The sequence below is a fragment of the Artemia sp. Qi Xiang Cuo genome, chromosome 16 (genome assembly GCF_049724085.1).
Source record: "Artemia sp. Qi Xiang Cuo chromosome 16, ASM4972408v1, whole genome shotgun sequence".
Lineage (NCBI taxonomy): Eukaryota > Metazoa > Arthropoda > Branchiopoda > Anostraca > Artemiidae > Artemia > Artemia sp. Qi Xiang Cuo.
Genome location: NC_142809.1, coordinates 33826687 through 33848747, shown reverse-complemented (window position 1 = coordinate 33848747; position 22061 = coordinate 33826687). Strand labels below are relative to the sequence as shown.

The window sequence follows — 22061 nt, the reverse complement described above, 5'->3', positions numbered from 1 at the left end:
ATTGAGAAAATTCAGAAGAGAACTTGAACTTTCCTTGACTCCGTTGAGAAAATTTTAAATTGAACTTTAAAGTTTTTCATCTCTTTGAGAAAAGTCGGAACTGAATTTAAGAAGATTTAGAATTAAAGTGAAACTTTCTACCTTCATAGAAAATAATGAAAATCATAGTATAACTTTTCTTATCTTCTGTGGAAAAATTAGAACTGAACTTTAAATTTTCTGGGTCTTGGTGAACTTAAAAATAACGTGGAAGCTTCACCTACGAAATACTAAGAAACCATAGCTCAGAAAAGCCTGAAATATCCAACTACTCATCCCAAACTAGAAGTTTCAGACAACAAACACCTATTAGGGACTAAGAATCCTAGCTCTGAAAAGTCCAAAATGCAAACTACACCTCCCAAATCATAATTTTCTGAAAGCACACACCTATGAAAGGCTAAGAAATCTAGCTCAGAAAAGTCAAAAATAGCAAACCACTCATTCCCAAATCATAGGTTTCAGTCAACACACACCTACGAAAGGCTAAGAAATCCAGCGCAGAAAAGTAAAAAAATAGCAACCCACACATCCCAAATCATAGGTTTGAGACACCACACACCTACGAAAGACTAAGAAATCTGGTTATGAAAAGTCGGAAATAGCAAATTGCGTACCTCAAATCATAAGTTTCAGACAACACATACCTATGAAATACTAAGAAACCTTAGCTCAAAAAGGACTGAAATATCAGACTATTCATCACAAACTATATGTTTCAGACAACAAACACCTCTGAGGGACTAAGAATCCTATCTCTGAAAAGTCTATAAAGCAAACTACAAATCCCAAATCATAGTTTTCTGACAGCACACACCTATGAAAGGCTAAGAAACCTAGCTCAGAAAAGTCAAAAATAGCAAATTAACCATCCCAAATCATAGGTTTCAGACAACACATACCTATGAAAGGCTAAGAAATCCAGCTCAGAAAAGTCAAAAATAGCAACCCACCCATCCCAAATCATTGGTTTCAGACACCACACATCAACAAAAGACTAAGAAATCTAGCTTAGAAAAGCCCGAAATTGTAATTTACATATCCCAAATCATAAGTTTCAGATAACATTCACCTACGAAATACTATGAAACCTTAGCTCAGAAAAGCCTGAAATAGCAAATTACACACCTCAAATCATAAGTTTCAGACAACACAAACCTACGAAATACTAGGAAACCTTAGCTCAGAAAATCCTGAAATAGCAAACTACTCATCCTAAACTGATGGTTTCAGACAGCAAACATCAATGATGGACTATGAATCCTAGCTTTGAAAAGTCCCAAAAGCAAACGACAAATCCCAAATCATAGGTTTCGGACAACACACACCAACGAAAGACTAAGAACCTTATATCCCAAATCATAGGTTTCAGTCAACACACACCAGGTTTCAGACAACACACACCAACGAAAGAATAAGAACCTTATATCCCAAATCATAGGTTTCAGTCAACACACACCAACAAAAGACTACGAAATCTAACTCAGAAAAGCCCGAGATAGTAATTTACATATCCCAAATCATAAGTTTCAGACAACATTCACCTACGAAATACTATGAAACCTTAGCTCAGAAAGGCATGAAATAGCAAATTAGAAAACTCAAGTCATAAGTTTCAGACAACAAAAGCCTATTAAATAATAAGAAACATTAGCTCAGAAAAGCCTGAAATAGAAAAATACTCATCCCAAACTATAGGTTTCAGACAACAAACACCTATGAGGGTCTAAGAATCCTAGCTCTGAAAAGTCCAAAAAGCAAAACTACAAATCCCAAATCATAGGTTTCAGACAACACACACCAACGAAAGACTAAGAAATCTAGCTTAGAAAAGCCCGAAATATTAATTTACATATTCCAAATAATAAGTTTCAGTCAATACACACCCACAAAAGGCTAAGAAATTCAGCTCTGAAAAGTCCAAAAGCAAACTACTCATCCCAAACAATAGGTTTGAGACAACAAAAACCCATGATAGGCTAGGAAATCTAGCTAAGAAAACTAAAAAATAGTAATTTACATATCCCAAATCATATGTTTCTGACAGCACGCACATATTAAAGTCTAAGAAACCAATCTCAGATTTTACGAAAATAGAACAATACTCATCACAAACTATAGTTTTGAGGTCTCACAAACCTAAGAGTGTCTGAGAATACTATCTCAAAAAAGCTCGAAATAGAAATTTAAAACTCCAAAATAGTGATATCCATACAACATTCACCTATGATACACTAGGAAAGCCCAGCTCATAAATGTCTGAAAGAGAAAACTACTCATCCCAAACTAGAAGTTTCAGACAACAAACACCTATGAGAGACTAAGAATTCTAGCTTTGAAGAGTACAAATAGCATACTACACATCCAAAATCATAATTTTCCGACAACACACACCTATGAAAGTCTAAGAAATCTGGGTCAGAAAGGTCAAAAAAGCAAACAACCCATCTCAGATCATAGGTCCCAGACAACACATACTTATGAAAGACTAAGACATCCAACTCAGAAAAGTCAAAAATAGCAACCCATACACCCCAAATCATAGGTTTCAGACATCATACATCAACGAAAGACGGGGCCCGGGGAGGGCCTTGGGGGGGCGGGGGGGCGGGGGGGGCGCCGGGGTAACCTTGGTGGACGGGGGGGGTCCTTCGGATATGGGGTATGGGGATTGGAGCCCTTTGGATAGGGGTAGGGCGATCGAGGACCCTTTGGGGTTGGCGTAGAGGACCTCACGACACTGTTCAAATAGAACTTGTTTACTATAACAACCACACTCAAAACCTCTTCTAAAACCCTTTCTAAAATCATCTTTTAAAATGTCTCTAACTGTTTCGCCGAAATAATTCCATAACCTGTCTAAAACGGTTTCGCCCAAATCATCCCCTAAAAGTAATTTCTGTGTGTTCCTTTTGTTTTTCGGCATCTCTGTGCTTTCACATTTCAAATTTCTAGGAAACCCTTTCCTACGTTAATCTCTTTATCTCATAAATGTTCCTAGCTAAACTATTAAGGTTTCGTTAGAATATCAATTTAGCTCTCCGACTTAAAAGCTCAGTGAAGCCGTATTTAAAAATAGAATTTCTATCTCTTTAGACTCCCGCATAATTCCAAGATAACAAGTGATGTCACTTATGATTCCTGACACTAAATATCAATGAAGCCCTATTTAAAAATAGAATATTAATTTTCCTCTCTGACCTAAAGAACGTTTATCCCTCAGACCTAAGATTAAAGAAGCCACAATGTTTTTTTAATTCCCCCTTTCGTGAATCAATACAGTCCCCTAGCGATTATGTAAATCAATTTCTCAGGTTAGGTTCGCCTAAAGATCAAAGAAGCCGTGTTTGTTTCTTAATTCCCCCTTTCGTAAATCAATACATTCTCCCCCACCGATTATGTAAATCAATTTCTCAGGTTAGGTTCGCCTAAAGACATAAAACAGACATAAATTGCTGTTGACATCCATCAAAGTGAGAAAACTCCTGTTTTTTCATTCTCACTGACAAAAACCATAAAACAGACATAAACTGCTGTTGACATCCATGAAAAACATCAAATAAATTGACAAAAACCATAAAACATCCATAACCATCCATGAAAAACATCAAATAAATCGACCAACACACATAACCATCCATGAAAACAGACATAGATGTGACAAAATTCCTGTTTTTCCAAGTGAGAAAATTCCTGTTTTTTCATTCTCAGTGAGAAAACCATAAACCACGTGGTTATCGTGGCACTGGTACCCCCCTTTCTACTTAGGCTATCCATAAAAAGTTAATTCCGCGTAGTCTCTAACAAGTTCTAAAGGTAACTTAATAGTCGTAACATATCTGAGATTGAACTAAAGTTAAAATAAATGCGAAGGGCATATATACGAAATAAAGTCGACCCTAAAAGTAGTTTATAGCATAATCAAGAAGTGCGGGATCAACAAATTATAGTTATATAGAGCCCCAAATCAATAAATGACTAAGCAAATATCACGTAACAGCTACTAAACCCAAAAAATTTCTTTTAGGTAAAACCGCCCAAATTTGGAACATGATACAGAAAGAAAGTCATCAATTCTGTAATAATAGCCTCCTTTAAAACAAAATACGGTCACATCCAGAGTATTAAGGAACAAAATCAATTCTAAATATGAACTAAATTTATCTTCAAACTATTCAAATGTCACACAAAGAAAAAGGGAGAATAATCAAAAACTCCAAAAATGCAAAAAAAGGGATAATATTGCATTTAAATACACATGGCCACGACGCGTCACCCTTCTTCTCCCGCAAAGAGTATTCTGTTCCAACAAATTCCCTTTGGCAACGAACAAGCCAAGGACCCAAATTAAATAACTTTAATTAGTTGCGAAGCCGAGAAAATGGAAAACAAGTAAAACAATTGTGTCTGTTTTACGCTTTGCATAGGTACTAAGAGCCAACGCTAAAAAATAATATAGAGAAAATAATTTTTTATACCTTACGATTGTTTAGCAAAATTTTTAGATAATATCGCGCTCGATGATAAATACCTCTGCCACGTGGCGATAACTCCGCCACAGGAAAAAATGAGTTAACACCTAAGGGTGAATATGTTTTTCTTTTAACTCATTTATACGGGAACACTTAAAATCGATTAACTAGCCTGTGTATCCAAACACCAACATAATTCTAAAATAAGCTGAGGTAAACAGCTTATTCATATATATCCTGAAGATATTATGCGAATAAACGTCAACAAGACCCCTCATTCAATTCAACCTAAACAAAAACTCCGGGATAAGCAATTAAGGGAGAAATACCTACAATTAAAATAAATGAACTCTCTTTAATTAATCAACTGCAAGACTAAAATCAATAAGATTTAATAGAAGGTAATCAAAGCTGAGTAAAGTGCGACATTGAATAAAAAAAATCGGTAGATTAACTGCCTATTGTTTGAAAGAATTAAAAGATAAGTCATATCTACAAACTTCAGCCCAATAACAATTCTTTACATTGACAAGTACAAAATAACCATGTCTACCTTAAAAAATCGTTGAAAGGGAGAACTTGCATTGTTGACTAACAATATGCAAAAAAAAATAAATTGGTTGTACATAGGGATTTGCCAATTAAGACGTCGAATACCCAGACTAGATACTAAGTACAAATATAAGTTCCCTTTCAAACTAATTGATGATTATCACATTAATTGAAATATGCTAGCCTACAATATAATACAACCCTTTCATTAATAACTTAAGCTTGAACACATACTTTAATAATTACTTTAATAAGCTTGAACGCATGCTTGAACGCATACTTTTAATTCATTTGTAAGGGAAGACTTAATCTTGACAAACAAACCTTTAAAATCCCACCAATTTAGCATTATTCTAGAATACACTGAAATAAGGAATTTATCCCTACATAATCTAAAAGGAATTGAGTAAATATCAATACATGACTCTTCATGCAATTCAAAAAAATAACTACCAAAATAAGCAATTAGGAAGAAATCGCATTTAATATTAACTCCCTTTAATTAAGTGTGTACAAAGGTGCAGATAATAAATTAATAAATATTTTAATCACAGTAGTCGGAACTAAATAAAACATAAAGATAAATGAAAACGCATTATAGTTTAATAGCTGAATTTTTGAAAGCCTTAAAAATAAGCCTTCATTTTCAAAATATAGCCTTAATAAAAAAAAATCGCTAAAACCATAAACGCTTTAAAAGGATGGAGTAAAAAGAAAAAAAAAGAAATCTGCCTGATTAAATACAGAAACTTAAAAAAAAGGGGAGGGAAAAGAAAAATTATTGTGTATAAGAATTTATCAGGTACCAAGATCGAATGCTTACATTGAATCCTAAGTGAAAATTTGAGGACCCCCTCAAGTTCGTCGGCAGTTATTGCATTAATTAAAATATTCTTGTCCGTAATATAATACAACCCTTTCATTAACAATTCAAACCCGAAAAACCCACTCAAACCATGTAAAAGATAGTTTTGGCAAAAAAACAAGTAGTAGCACCTCCTGCGCTTCGCACGGTGATGAAAAAATTTTTTTTTTATTTATTAAAAAAAAAACACACTTAAACAAAGTGAAGCTTACTTTTAACAAAAAAATAGTAGTAGTACCCCGCACACTTCAAACGGTACCAATTTTTTTTTGATTTTGACAATTAATAAAAACTCAGTATACATGGCAACTCTAATTCATAAAAGCAAAATAAAATAATAATCAGAGAACAATGCCGTAGAATACCTTAAAAGTGGTATAGGAGGAATAACTCAAGTATCCAAGTAATACGCGATTGAAAAAACGGATAAACCCCCAAGCATAGGAGGTTAGAGCCAGGGATGAGCATGGCGTATATTATCCCACCATGCAAACACTTGAATTTCACCCTCTGTTGAGAAAAAGTTACATGGATACGAGACTTGAGTGCACAACAAGACGTTGCTTGGCAAGCATTACAACTGCCCATTCGTCAAACTTCTTAAACAAATGGCCCTCCAGTGTGGCACAACCAGGGCTTGCACCTCCCAAACCAATTATTGGTGTATTTAATGTACCTAAACTCACCTAAAGGCGGAAAAGATAATATAAAATTTGAACTCAAGTTTCTCAGCTCAAATGTTTCGTCATGGGAAGATTATCAACTTCTCGATATGCTTACATCCCCAATCTCAAGGGCGGCGCTGCCGGACGATTCACCCATATTGAAATTAAAACCTAATATTAGTGGGAGAAATTATATATATAAATAATCTCGTTGAAATGAATAACAAAAGAACCCTCTGATATTACCTGAAGTGTTATGACTATGATAATCGGTTATTATCGTTAATAAAGAAAAACAGTGCGTTATATGGATAAACTAGTAGTGTATAAACATTTATAAAACTGCGAAGTAGAGCAAATGTCACGAAATATAAATACATAGTTTGTATATTGAAAAGAAAAGGTAGTTCCTTGAAAGTTTCTATAATTTCAAGCCTTTATGAAATTCGTTAAAATGCGACCACAAAGTCGTTAAACTAGAGTACGGAACTTTAGGGTAGCAACTATGTTCGAACACACAAATAGCCAGGTGCAAGGAGGCACCGGTGAAAAAGTAGTTCAACCTCAACCTAAAGCTACCTTGTTTTTCACTTAAAATTGGTTAATATGGAGCTCAGATGACTCGAATTACGGTCAAATGAATAAGTACCCGATGTATTGAGGAAATGCCGCTGAAAACGTAGTTTGACCTCGACCTAGAGTGTACCATGATCATAACCAATCTTGAAAGAGATAACAAGACAAAATTTAATAGAAACTACCTTTCATTTCAGAACAATGGCCAAAGCAATTATTGATACGGGGTATATATGTATCAGACATTCAAAAGAAAACGTCATATACTCGGCTGCAATGATCGTCGTGAATAAGTCAGGGGAAAATGTCTTCGCGAAAAAATTAGACGTTAAGTATGATTTAAGGAAATTTGACGTAAAATCTTATGAGTTCAGTCTAGATTTAACAAACACCCCAAAATATCGGCCAGCGAGAGGCAAATTAGGAATAAAATATAACGGTAGAAAGGGAAAATACCTCCATTTTATTCAACATGAAATTAGGAAATTACAAAAACAATATAAAATCCGGCTCTGGTATGTTAAAGGTCCTTGGCAGACAGATTTATTACTCCTCGACAAATGTAAGAAGCAAAAATTAGTTAACAAAATTGAAGGAAATCCAAACTGTGTACGATATCAAGGGAAACATGACCCACTCCAAGAAATAAAATATTACAGACAGTATCTGTATAACCCAAAGAGTTTACTATATAGAGCGAGAAGAGATAAAATTGTGTTCAAAAGAATTAAAACTTATCAATCAAAATCAAAAGTAATCAAGAAAATAAAAAAGCTGAAGCAATCAAATAATTAAAGTTAACCCAATTACTCTTATGTTAAAATAATTAAATTCTTACGTGAAAGTAATTAAAATATCTATACCCCCAGCCTAAGTATCAACAGTACGATAACCATAAGCAATTTGTAGTAACAAACTGTACGACAACAAATCTTAACCTCACATTGTTTCCTTTGGACAACAAAGATTATCAAAAAAAACATAAATATAAGACCATAATTAGTACCTTGTTTCCCTCCCGAATAAAAAAAAGGGAAACAAATAATAAGAATCTAAGTTCTCGTTCAATTATCAATCATAAGAAGTTTTCCTGTATAATGTCTAATGAAATACTAATTCCAGAAACAGCAAACAGGATGTGGATAATTAAATTCATAACAATCCTCATTTCCCAAACCATAGCCCAAGATATGGTAAAACATGGAATAATCTTTAAACATGAGAACTCGTTACTTGCAAGCCCCAATGCTTAGAAAATATTTATGAAACTGGATCCCAAACCGTTTGAAACCCTATTTCAACAGGTAATGAGACTGGAGAAAAACACCGATGAATTAAAGGATTCCATATTCCAATTCTTAAAATCGGATAAAAGCTTGCAGACCACGAAAGACATGCACCATAAAGAAAATAAAGGAAATCTACCCCCCATACTTCCCAAACTAAAGTCGAAATTCATAATAGACGACTTCGAAAAGAAAATGGCAGAAATCGACAAAGCTCTAGGAACCAACAACAGAGAAAGCAGAAGGAAAAGAGAATTAAGTAATGTGGACGGCAGCAAAATATACCATAGGTTCCTTCTTAGCAACTTCCAAGAGAAATAAACTCTATGACGGAAATTACGCAATGCTAAATGAACTACCGAGCCTATGGACTTTTCTCAAAGCATTATGGCAAAATCATGCTGAACAAAACGTTACAAAGCAAATATTATCAAAACTCACAAAGGAAAAGGACTACGGACAAATTATTAACCTAAAGGAATTAACATTCTCAAAATCACAGCAAGATGATAAGAATAAAAAGCCTACTGAAAGAAAAAGAAAAGACACCAAGACAACCACGCCTACATATGAAACCCCAGTAAGAGATATACAATCTTCAATGTCGGAAACTACGACGACCACAACCCCTGAAATTAACGCACTTAGTAATTAATCATCTGAAGATTTGGCCATGTTGACATCTCTAAAACCAAACGAAATTACAATGTGGAACTGGACAACAGGGCCCATGTTTACGGACAAACAGCCAAACTTCATATTCACAATAGGCCTAAAGGCAGGAACTTCAATAAGACATACCGAGACACAAACAATAAGGGTACAAGTAGTAAAACCCGAAGAAAGAAAAAATAACTATTAGAAAGAGGAAGAAGATGACTACGCACACAAGAAATGTTGGACAATAGACGGCAAACATATTTGTGCAAGATTAGCAATGGCCGACGAGTCGGCAAAGGAAGATATTGAACCATTACCTGAGCTAAACGAGAAAAACGCTCTAAGAGTATCGATTCACCAATCTTTCCTAATATTATATAGACAGAGACTGCAAGCACTATTTGAATTGTTCAATACAGAAATGCAAAAGTTGAAACAAAGTACCACGAGAATCTTCGAAGTATTTTTTCGAAAAAGCAAATACCGCAGATCAGCTAGTCTAATACCTATCGTGGGAGAATTAGCCTCGCGCTTATTTGGGCTTTCGACGGTAGAAGACCTAAATATACTGGGTAAAAACGTAGGGAAGGTAAATAGTGCGATAATCGCAACATTACATGTCCAGAAAATACAAGCCAGTATAGACAATTATCAGAAATACAAAATTTAAGGGATTTCAAAGAAAATATCAAAGAAAGTAAGGATTATGAATTATTTTATAAATGAAGTAGATCGTGTGATTTCCGATTCGAGTCTCACCATGGTATCACTAGACATAGTGACAATGTCATTACTTAACTTGGCAACTGATGTCAGCAAATTTGAATTTGCATTATTTGCTCTTACTGGAGGAACCTTGTCATATGACCTGGTGGACCCTTCGAACCTAAAAAGTATCTTAGACGAAATAAAAAAACATCTAACGTTCGGTCTACATCTACCAACAGAACCAGAAGTAGCAAACCTGTTCCACTATTACACCAAACTAAAAGTTCATTCAACAGAAATAAGCGAACAAATATTTGCAGTAGTAACAATTCCATTAATAAATCAACAATCCATATATGACTTGTATAAAATTTCTACGTTTCCAGCCAATATAGGCAAAACCAATTCGTTCATGACTATCACCCCCGAAGCGGAATATTTACTTGTCGATCAAGACAGAAGAAAATATGCCTTAGCAAATCCACAGGACCTTAAGGAATGCGTAGCATTCAAAAATCTAGTATGTCAACTAACCCTGCCTATTTATAATGTAAAACCTGGATCCTGTATGTTAGATATATTCTTAAAAGAGACCCAACAAGAGGAAATTCCAAATACATGCGAAGCGCTAATAGGTAGTACTAAGCGCGAAATATTTATTCATCTTAGAAATGACCTATGGCTATTCTCCGTTCCAAAAGAAACAGTAGGGACTATCTCTTGTTATAATAATACAGAAAAAATCGATCCAAGCTACAGAACCGAACTACAATTACAAGACGTGGGAACGATTACGATAAAACAAGGATGCCGACTGGTAACCAAAGAAGCCACGGTACAAACACCACTGAAAACCACAAGCACAAATATAATAAGCCCCAAAGTGGTTAATTTCAAATCAATAAATTTATCACATACAATTCCAAATATTGCAAACGAAGAAGAGAAAACCGAAATATGGTCAAAAATAGAGAATGTCCAGGGAACCTTAACATTGACAAAAATAAAAGAAGCCTTAGACTCTCAAATTCCCCTATTTACCAATGAAAACCAAAGATTGACGTATGTAGAAAGTAGATACGGAATATTTTCAACGAATTTTTGGTGGTATATCCTCCTGACGGTAGGATTCGTATTCATGATCTCGTATTCTATAAGAATCGTATTGAACCTAAATTACGGAAGAATTTTGATAATGACACGTAGAAAAAGAGCAAAGTCAGATCACATCGAGCCGAGTGAGATGCAAAATCTAAACCCGGAACTCCCTGATAATCCTTAAACAAAAAATAAGGGAGGACATGATCGAGCAAATTGGAGTGAGGTCCTCATTCGTGCCAGGTACAGTCCTAAATCTCTACTTACCGTTTGTATAAACCCATGCACCTGCAAAGATGTATTTCTTAGGCGGCATGGACGCGCATAAACAGTAAAAACTTGGAAATTTATAGTAAATCAAGACCTCTCATAAAACCATGTAACCTACCTCGCATGTAGTTATATAATAAAAAAAAAGTTAATGCTAAAGTAGATAAGTGTTGAATAACATTTAAAAATGTATTAAGTAGTGAACAGATGTCAAACGCACATCTATACAAGTATATATATATATATAATCACCAAATCTTGAAAATTTCATATTGTGTTATTTTTTTTTGTAGACATGATCATTTCTCGTATAATTACTTTAATTGTCTCGTAGTAACCTAGTATTGCTGCAATATGCATGTAGAGCATGATTGCTTTTACTCTTTTTATAGTTGAGTTTAAATATACCCATATTAAATTGATGTGATTAGTACGACTAATTATGACTATTATTAAAAACAATAGTCCCCGTATAATATTGTATTAATGCTGTTCGTGTTTTAACTTGTGTGATTATAAATAACATATGATTCTGCCCAGATATTTATATTCTAGGAAGCAGAGTAATCAGTGAAGATAAACTATTGGTATACCAGCAAGCAACATATATACAACCAAGTAGCATCTACTCTCATCATTTGTCAACCACCGAAAAGTACTCACCAAGGAAACCCCTGAAGCCAATGACCTGATGAAAATCCAAGTCTTCCAAGCCTAGTACCAGGTAACATTACCCCAGCCACTATCGGCGAACCCAGAACTCCATATATAGAAACTCATATATGAATTGATAATCACATAGAGACCCACCCCGACCAGTCATGTCGTAAAACTGCATAAATACCCGTCAAATAACTATCTTTAGACGGCAAGGTCCTTAAGATTAAATGTTTATAACACCAAGAATAACCCTGGAGCCAATTCCTCAAAAATGGTATATCTTAAGCCTCAGATCAAAGACAGTATGTTAACCAAGATCAAAAGTTTAAGTTCTGACTCTATCCAATCATTATTAGATGTCGCAAAACCAAATCACCATCCATGAGAAGAAGAACAGAAACATGATCAATTAATGGGAAACATAAACTGTACATGCTAAAATTTTTCCCAAAATGAAGTGTTCAGAGAAGAAAACCAAACAGTTATTATTGTTTTTATCTCCATGTTGAGCCCTCAATAATTGTGAATCATTTAACTGGGAATCAAAGACAATGCGTCGAGCCAAGGCCCTTAAATCAAGTTTCGATCATGCCCTAGTTAACGTTAAATATCGTAAGGCAGCCCATAGTCCAAATAAAAGATGGATTGAACGTGAACAATTTACGGGAAACACAGACTGTACGAGTATTTGATTTTCCCCGAGAATAAAAGTGTCAAAGAAGAGATACCCAGCCAGCGACCAAGATACCCATTTCATGTGATCAATTCCCCAAGGGTTATGTACCTAATAGACATTTCAATGACTCGGCAACATCAATCCAACGTATTTGACATGACAAACCACGCACGGATAATTTTGTGCAAGTAGTCATACTTAGGAACATTTTAAACGCTTATCCCAAGCAACTAGTGCCAAAAGAGGAAACGCCATGAAGACAAACCATAAACAATTAGCCGACACAATAATTAGTTCGACGGAAGCCAAAAATTAAGTGACAACGTATGTGAGTATTATAGATACGTAGAATGATGAAGTAAGTGTGAAATCTTATGTATCTAACTTATAGCTCTAGTGAATATAGAGGAACTTTTCATAATCAGTTGAAAATAAGTGTAAATTACATTTTCCTAATGCTGCAATCATACATATAGTTTAAAAATTATATTGTGAAACCTTTTATTTCCAATCATTTATCCTATATATGTATTAGTGCCTTGAAGTCAGTTACGTATCGTATTATTATAATGTCAGGTGGAAGTATAGTTAAGTTTAGAGAAAAAGCAAATATGTACCATTTTTAGTGACAAAACAGTCACAAAGGCAGTGTTTAATTAGTTAGAACTATGTAGAATTATTAGCATATCAGGTGAAGGAATTTTAGTATCAGGTGGAGGGAGCAATAATTATTACATAATCATATAATCAAATGTATTAGCCAATAGAGACTCTTTGACCCTCTCGTCAAATAGAGTGTATAGGTGGTGGACTTTAAGGTGATGTTTTAATACATGTAGTCTAGTAAAACAATCGGGAACATGAAACAATATATATATATTACCAAAGCTAAGTCAATTCAAGTAACAGATACCAAGTCAAAAAAGGGGGGAAGTGAGATCAAAAATTTAAAAGAGTAGAAAGAGTAGGGTAACACAACGATGAGGACATCGTTAAGAATGGGAAGGATGATATGTAATGGAGTCAATTTCCAATACCCCAAAATTTTCCAAGTAAAATGCCCAGAATGTAAACCCAAACAATTTAAGTAACAATTAATTGTCAAATTTAAAAAGTAGCGAAACATTGTGTTGCAATTGTAACTATAAATCTTAGGTTTGAAATTTGCATAAAAAATGTCAAAAATTGTATAAATTAAATACAATGTTAAACTCTGTATCTAGTAAAAAATTGTATCATGCTGGGAGGAATTCCGAAGCGAAATGTAACTATAAATCTTAGGTTTGAAATTTGCATAAAATATGTCAAAAATTGTATAAATTAAATACAATGTTAAACTCTGTATCTAGCAAAAAATTGTACCATGCTGGGAAGAATTCCGAAGCGAAATTTTAGAAGAATCATAAGCCAGTTCAAAAGTTAATTAAAATCAACTAGCTGATTGGCCCAATAGTAATGTATGACAGATAGGGAAACCAATAGGATCGGAATAGTATACTTGTTAGTAACGCCCGGACGTAACCTCTGGCGAAATTGGAATGAGTAGATAGCGAGAACTTAGCAATTTTTTGAGGCAGTCTTTTTGGAGGCAGTCTTGTTGGAGCAGTCTTATTGTGTCAGTCTTAATTTTGGAGTCTTATGACAGTCTTGTTTCGGAATGAGTCTTATCTAGTCAGTCGATTGTCAGTTCCGAACAATAGTATTGAACCAGTGACCATTTTTAACTTAGTGCCATTTACTGCAGATATTTTGATATACCGAGCTCTGTTCCAGTTCTGTGAGTAATAAATGCATCATCTTCTTATTTTATTCTCTTTATGCTAGTATTTCTCGAGATAGTTTGTCCTTGTGGCTCCACTCGCTTCCAAGGGAAAATGAATCCATTCAATCTGATTTCGACTCAGTATGTGCGTTAATGAGAGCTCCCTATTTGTACAGTTAAATTAAGCTCCCTACACACAAAGTTCCGCCTCCACTTAGGTATGCCACTCGCGAACCATCAGTTTAGAGTTTAACTAATTTCCCCCATTGAATTAATTAATTGAAATTTCCCATATGAGGAAACATCCGAAAATATATGAATAAATAACTTTTCTATAAACCCCCCCCCCATTACAAAAGGATTGACTCAAATCCATTCGACTCGGTATACTCAACTTACGTCCAAGATCCAAACGCATTTTATCACTTTGGATACCTCTCTAGCAGCTTTACCATTATTGTTTCGGAACGATAATTACTTTGCCTAATCATATAGTTGTCCAATATTAATCAGCTGAAAATAATTCATCAGCCAGGAACCAATTTTGCATACTTATAGAACTTGCATAAACCAGAATAACTGGTCTTAGCCCCTGTTAAACCACTCCAATCCAGTCAAAAGGGACCTGCATTGTCAAAAATGCATTTCCGGGAGACTTCCAGGAGCCAGGGTAATAATTTGAATAGAGAGGTAAGTTTCATCTTTGGTGTCCAGTTGGCTCAAAACTTTCAAAGATCGTTCTTTAGTTCAAAAGAACTCCATTAAACGAGAAAAAATATTTGTTTTCTCTGAAAAGGCAGAAACATAAAATTATAGGCTCCTGGCTTAAGGGAGCCCTCAACCACAATAAATTTAGGCTGGGGACACGTATCCCTAAGAGCTGGGGCTAAAGTTTCTTATCGATACGCTTTAAACTTTCATCTTAAATTCTTTGAATAGTCCATAAGATCCTTTTAAAAAACCTATAAAAATTCTAAGCATCTTGAAACAAAATTGCTAGTGGACCCAAGCATACAAGACGAATTTAATTTTTGGCACAATGATCTCTCAAAATTGCGACCAAAAAAACTTCTTTTTTCCCCAATTGACTTTGAAATTTCAGTAATGAACAACTGAACTAAGGGGACCACACATTTTTGTTGGAAAAAAAGGTGTTGGGAAGCACAGATAACATCTAAAAACATGTTATCAAGGATAAGCCTGACTAGTTTAGAGCAACCTAATCTAAACATAGTTTGGGGATGAGGTTCTCTGAAAATAGGACCCATAAAAATCCAACGACTGTTTTTACCGTCTAAAAACTCGTATCCCAAGACCATGGGTCAAGGGTACCCCTATGTAAAAAAAGGATAATTTATTTATTTTTAATATTGGCTCCGCCGAAAAAGAGCCTAAACATTTTTTGTCAGAACAGCTTCAAACGTACGGAATTTGAAATCAATATAGTTTGAAACCCGGAAGTTCCTGGGCACAGAGAACCCTAAAGCAAATGAGAATTAGATTGGGGGCACAATCTAGTAGAGATGACCCTATAACTCCGATCAGGGCTCCATATATGGGCATAGAACCACGTGGTTTATGGTTTTTGTTAGTGAGAATGAAAAAACAGGAATTTTGTCACATTTATGGATGTTTTCATGGATGGTTATGTGTGTTGGTCGATTTATTTGATGTTTTTCATGGATGTTTTATGGTTTTTGTCAGTGAGAATTTGAAAAAACAGGAATTTTGTCACATCTATTTATGTTTTTATGGTTTTTGTCAGTGAGAATTTGAAAAAACAGGAACTTTCTCACATTTATGTCTGTTTTTATGGTTTTTGTCAGTGAGAATGAAAAAAAAGGAACTTTGTCACATTTATGTCTGTTTTCTTGGATGTTTTATTGATTTTGTCAGTGAGAATTTGAAAAACAGGAATTTTGTCACTTTCAAGGATTATGGAGTCATTAACCAAATCGTTTCCGGGCAAAGTTAATGAGACTTCCTTCCTGTTGTTATTCGAGGCAAAGTTAATGTCACTTCCTTCCTGTTGTTGTTCGAGGCAGATGTTATGAGAGTCTGGGAAACAGTATTTGCTGTTGTTGTTCGAGCCAAATGTTTTAATCTTCGCGTGCGAAAAGGTTTCTTTTGTAATTTCAAATGTGACAGCCCAGGGATGCTAAAAAAAAGGAAGACGCTGAATTACGTTTAGGAATTATTTGGGCAAAACCGTTTTAGCCTTTTTATGGAATTATTTTGGCGAAACAGTTAGAGGCATTTTAAAAGATGATTTAAAAGATGTTTTAGAAGAGGTTTTGAGTGTGGTCGTTATAATACACAAGTTCCATTTGAACAGTGTTGTGAGGTCCTCTACCCCAACCCCAAAGGGCCCCCACCCCTTTGGCCCACAAAGAACCCCCTCCCTCTCCCTCCATCTCCTCCCCCCATCTCCCCCTCCCCTTTCCATCTCCTCCCCCTCCCCCATCCCCCCTCCACTCTCCCCCTCCCCCATCCCCTCCCCTCCTCCCCCTACCCTCCTCCCCTCCCCCTCCCCTTCCCTCCCCCTATTTTTTAATATTTTTTTGTGCATTGAAACACAGAACGACCCCCTCCCCCCCCAAAGGGCCCCCGGCACCCCAAAAGCCTGATTTTTCAAAGTTCATTTTGAATTTCTTTCGTTGAAATGCAAGAGTTGGAATATTTCAGTAGTGTTTGGTTGTGGTTTACCTTGTCACAGTTACATTTTCTTGATATTTCAAAGTTCATTTTGAATTTCTTTTATTGAAATGCAAGAGTTGGAATATTTCAGTAGTGTTTTGTTGTGGTTTACCATGTCACAGTTACATTCTCTTGATTTTTCAAAGTTCATTTTGAATTTCTTTCGTTCAAATGCAAGAGTTGCAATATTTCAGTAGTGTTTGGTTGTGGTTTACCTTGTCACAGTTACATTTTCTTGATTTTTCAATGTTCATTTTGAATTCCTTTCATTGAGATGCAAGAGTTGGAACGTTTCACTAGTATTGTGTTGTGGTTTACCATGTCACAGTTACATTCTCTAGATTTTTCAAAGTTCATTTTGAATTTCTTTCGTTGAAATGCAAAAGTTGGAATATTCCAGTAGTGTTTTGACGTGGTTTACCTTGTCACAGTTACATTTTATTAATTTTTTAAAGTTCATTTTGGATTTCTTTCATTTAAATGCAAGAGTTGGAATATTTCAGTAGTGTATGGTCGTGGTTTACCTTGTCACAGTTACATTTTCCTGATTTTTCAAAGTTCATTTTTAATTTCTTTCGTTGAAATGAAAGAGTTGGAATATTTCAGTAGTGTTTGGTTGTGGTCTACCTTGTCACAGTGACATTTTCTTGATTTTTCAAAGTTTATTTTGAATTTCTTTCGTTGAAATGCAAGAGTTGGATTATTTCAGTAGTGTTTGGTTGTGGTTTACCTTGTCACAGTTACATTTTCTTGATTTTTCAAAGTTCATTTTGAATTTCTATCGTTGAAATGCGAGAGTTGGAACATTTCAGTAGTGTTTTGTTGTGGTTTACCATGTCACAGTTACATTTTCTTGATTTTTCAAAGTTTATTTTGAATTTCTTTAGATGAAATGCAATAGTTGCACTATTACAGTAGTGTTTTGATTTGCTCTACCTTGTCACAGTTAAATTATCTTGATTTTTCAAAGTTCCTTTTGTATTTATTTCGTTGAAATGCAAGAGTTGGAATATTTCAGTAGTGTTTTGACGTGGTTTACAGTGTCACAGTTACATTTTCTTGATTTTTCAAAGTTCATTTGGAATTTGTTTCGTTGAAATGCAAGAGTTGGAATATTTCAGTAGTGCGTGGTTGTGGTTTACATTGTCACAGTTACATTATCTTGATTTTTCAAAGTTCATTTTGAATTTCTTTCGTTGAAATGCGAGAGTTGGACTATTTCAGTAGTGTTTGGTTGTGGTTTACCTTGTCACAGTTACATTTTCTTGATTTTTCAAAGTTCATTTTGAATTTCTTTCGTTGAAATGCAAGAGTTGGAATATTTCAGTAGCGTTTGGTTGTGGTTTACCTTGTCAGAGTTACATTTTCTTGATTTTTCAAAGTTTATTTTGAATTTCTTTCCTTGAAATGCAAGAGTTGGAATATTTCAGTAGTGTTTGGTTGTGGTTTTCCTTGTCACAGTTACATTTTCTTTATTTTTCAAAGTTCATTTTGAATTTCGTTCGTTGAAATGCAAGAGTTGGAATATTTCAGTAGTGTTTGGTAGTAGTTTACCTTGTCACAGTTACATTTTCTTGATTTTTCAAAGTTCATTTTGAATTTTTTTCGTTGAAATGCAAGATTTGGAATATTTCAGTAGTGTTTGGTTGTGGTTTACCTTGTCACAGCTACATTTTCTTGATTTTTCAAAGTTCATTTTAAATTTCTTTCGTTGAAATGCAAGAGTTGGAATATTTCAGTAGTGTTTTGAAGTGGTTTAAAGTGTCACTGTTACTTTTTCTTGATTTTTCAAAGTTCATTTTGAATTTCTTTCTTTGAAATGCAAGAGTTGGAATATTTCAGTAGTGTTTGGTTGTGGTTTACCTTGTCACAGTTACATTTTCTTGATTTTTCAAAGTTCATTTTGAATTTCTTTAGTTGAAATGCAAGAGTTGGAATATTTCAGTAGTGTATGGTTATGGTGTACCTTCTCAAAGTTACATTTTATTGATTTTTCAAAGTTCATTTTGAATTTCTTTCATTGAAATGCAAGAGTTGGAATATTTCAGTAGTGTTTGGTTGTGGTTTACCTTGTCACAGTTACATTTTCTTGATTTTTCAAAGTTGATTTTGAATTTCTTTCGTTGAAATGCAAGAGTTGGAATATTTCAGTAGTGTTTGGTTGTGGTTTACCTTGTAACAGTTACATTTTCTTCATTATTCAAAGTTCATTTTTAATTTATTTAGTTGAAATGCAAGAGTTGGAATATTTCAGTAGTGTTTGGTTGTGGTTTACCTTGTCACAGTTACATTTTCTTGATTTTTCAAAGTTCATTTTGAATTTCTTTTATTGAAATGCAAGAGTTGGAATATTTCAGTAGTGTTTTGTTGTGGTTTACCATGTCACAGTTACATTCTCTTTATTTTTAAAGTTCATTTTGAATTTCTTTAGTTGAAATGCAAGAGTTGGAATATTTCAGTAGTGTTTGGTAGTGGTTTACCTTGTCACAGTTACATTTTCTTGATTTTTCAAAGTTCATTTTGAATTTTTTTCATTGAAATGCAAGAGTTGGAATATTTCAGTAGTGTTTTGTCGTGGTTTACCATGTCACAGTTACATTTTCTTGATTTTTCAAAGTTCATTTTGAATTTCTTTTATTGAAATGCAAGAGTTGGATTATTTCAGTAGTGTTTTGCTGTGGTTTATCGTGTCACAGTTACATTCTCTTAATTTTTAAAGTTCATTTTGAATTTCCTTCGTTGAAATGCAAGAGTTGGAATATTTCAGTAGTGTTTGGTTGTGGTTTACCTTGTTACAGTTACATTTTCTTGATTTTTCAAAGTTCATTTTGAATTTCTTTCATTGAAATGCATGAGTTGGAATATTTCAGTAGTGTTGTGTTGTGGTTTACCATGACACAGTTACATTCTCTTGATTTTTCAAAGTTTATTTCGTAGTTCTTTCGTTGAAATGCAAGAGTTAGAATATTTCAGTAGTGTTTTGACGTGCTTTACCTTGTCACAGTTACATTTTCTTGATTTTTCAAAGTTCATTTTGGATTTCTTTCCTTGAAATGCAAGAGTTGGAATATTTCAGTAGTGTATGGTCGTGGTTTACCTTGTCACGGTTACATTTTCGTGATTTTTCAAAGTTCATTTTGAATTTCTTTCTTTGAAATGCAAGAGATGGTATATTTCACTAGTGTTTTATTGCTGTTTAACTTGTCACACTTACATTTTCTTGATTTTTCAAAGTTCATTTTGAATTTTTATCGCTTAAATGACATAGTTGGAATATTTCAGTAGTGTTTGTTTGTGGTTTACCTTGTCACAGTTACATTTTCTTGATTTTTCAAAGTTCATTTTGATTTTCTTTCGTTGAAGTGCAAGAATTGGAATATTTCAGTAGTGTTTGGTTGTGGTTTACCTTGTCACAGTTACATTATAAATAATTATAATAGTTAATTTAGAAATTATGTAGATGAATTGACATATATGGAATATTTCAGTTGTGTTTGTTTGTGGTTTTCCTTGTCACTGTTCGTTTTTCTTTATTTTTCAAAGTTCATTTTTAATTCCTTTCATTGAAATGCTAGAGTTTCTATATTTATTTAGCTTTGGGTTGTTGATTCCATGGTAACTGGTTCAGTTTATTGATTTTTCATTGTTATTTTAGTATTTCTTTAGTATAATTTAAAGAGTTGGAATATTTCAGTAGTTGTTGGTTGTGGTTTACATTTTCATAATTAAATTTTCTTGATTTTTCATAGTTCATTTTGATTTTTTTTCATTGAAATGCAAGAGTTGGAATATTTCAGTAGTGTTTGGTTGTAGTTTACCTTGTCCCAGTTACATTTTCTTTATATTTCAAAGTTAATTTTAAATTCTTTCGTTGTAATTTAAGAGTTTGAATATTTCAATATTGTTTTTTTTTGATTTAACTATTCACAGTTACATTTTATCTATTCTTCAAAGTTCATTTCGAATTTATTTCTTTTATATGCAAGAGCTGGGATATTTCAGTAGTGTTTGTTTGTTTTTTATCTTGTCAAAGTAACTGTTTAATTATTTTTCAAAGTTCATTTTTAATTTCCTTGGTTTAAATTCACGAGTTCGTATATTTCAGTAGTGTTTAGTTGTGGTTTCCCTTGTCACAGTTCCATTTGCTTGATTTTTCAAAGTTCATTTTGAATTTCTTTCGTTGAAATGTAAGAGTTGGAATATTTCAGTAGTGTTTGGTTGTGATTTACCTTGTCACATTTACATTTTCTTGATATTTCAAAGTTCATTTTGAATTTCTTTCGTTGAAATGCAAGAGTTGGAAAATTAAAGTAGTGTTTGAAAGTGGTTTACCTTGTCAAAGTTACATTTTCTTGATTTTTCAAAGTTCATTTTGAATTTCTTTCGTTGAAATGCAAGAATTGGAATATTTCAGTAGTGTTTGGTTGTGGTTTACCTTGTCCTAGTTACTTTTTCTTGATTTTTCAAAGTTCATTTTGAATTTATTTCGTTGAAATGCAATAGTTGTAAAATTTATGTCGCGTTCGGTTGTTGTTTACCTTTTAACAGATACATTTTCTTCTTTTTTCAAAGTTCATTTTGAATTTCTTTCTTTGAAATGCAGGAGTTGGAAATTTTCAGTAGTGTTTGGTTGTGGTTTACATTGTCACAGTTACATTTTCTTGATTTTTCAAAGTTGATTTTGAATTTCTTTTATTGAAATGCCAGAGTTGGAATATTTCAGTAGTGTTTTGTTGTGGTTTACCATGTCACAGTTACATTCTCTTGATTTTTAAAGTTCATTTTGAATTTCCTTCGTTGAAATGCAAGAGTTGGAATATTTCAGTAGTGTATTGGTTGTGGTTTACCTTGTCACAGTTACATTTTCTTGATTTTTCAAAGTTCATTTTGAAGTTCTTTCGTTGAAATGCAAGAGTTGGAACATTTCAGTAGTGTTTGGTTGTGGTTTACCTTGTCATAGTTACATTTTCTTAATTTTTCAAAGTTCATTTTGAATTTCTTTCGTTGAAATGCAAGAGTTGGAATATTTCAGTAGTGTTTGGTTGTGGTTTACCTTGTCCCAGTTACATTTTCTT

General features: G+C 33.9%; 1 protein-coding gene across 1 annotated transcript in view; it reads left to right on the top strand.

Moving 5' to 3' along the window:
• Positions 1–9899: 9899 nt before the first annotated feature.
• Positions 9900–22061, top strand: part of LOC148942824 (uncharacterized) — a 15236-nt gene continuing 3074 nt past the window's right edge. Inside the window, exon 1 of the mRNA XM_089102368.1 lies at positions 9900–10783. Within this exon, the coding sequence (XP_088958494.1) occupies positions 9900–10783 (884 nt within the window). The remainder of the gene's footprint in view (positions 10784–22061) is intronic.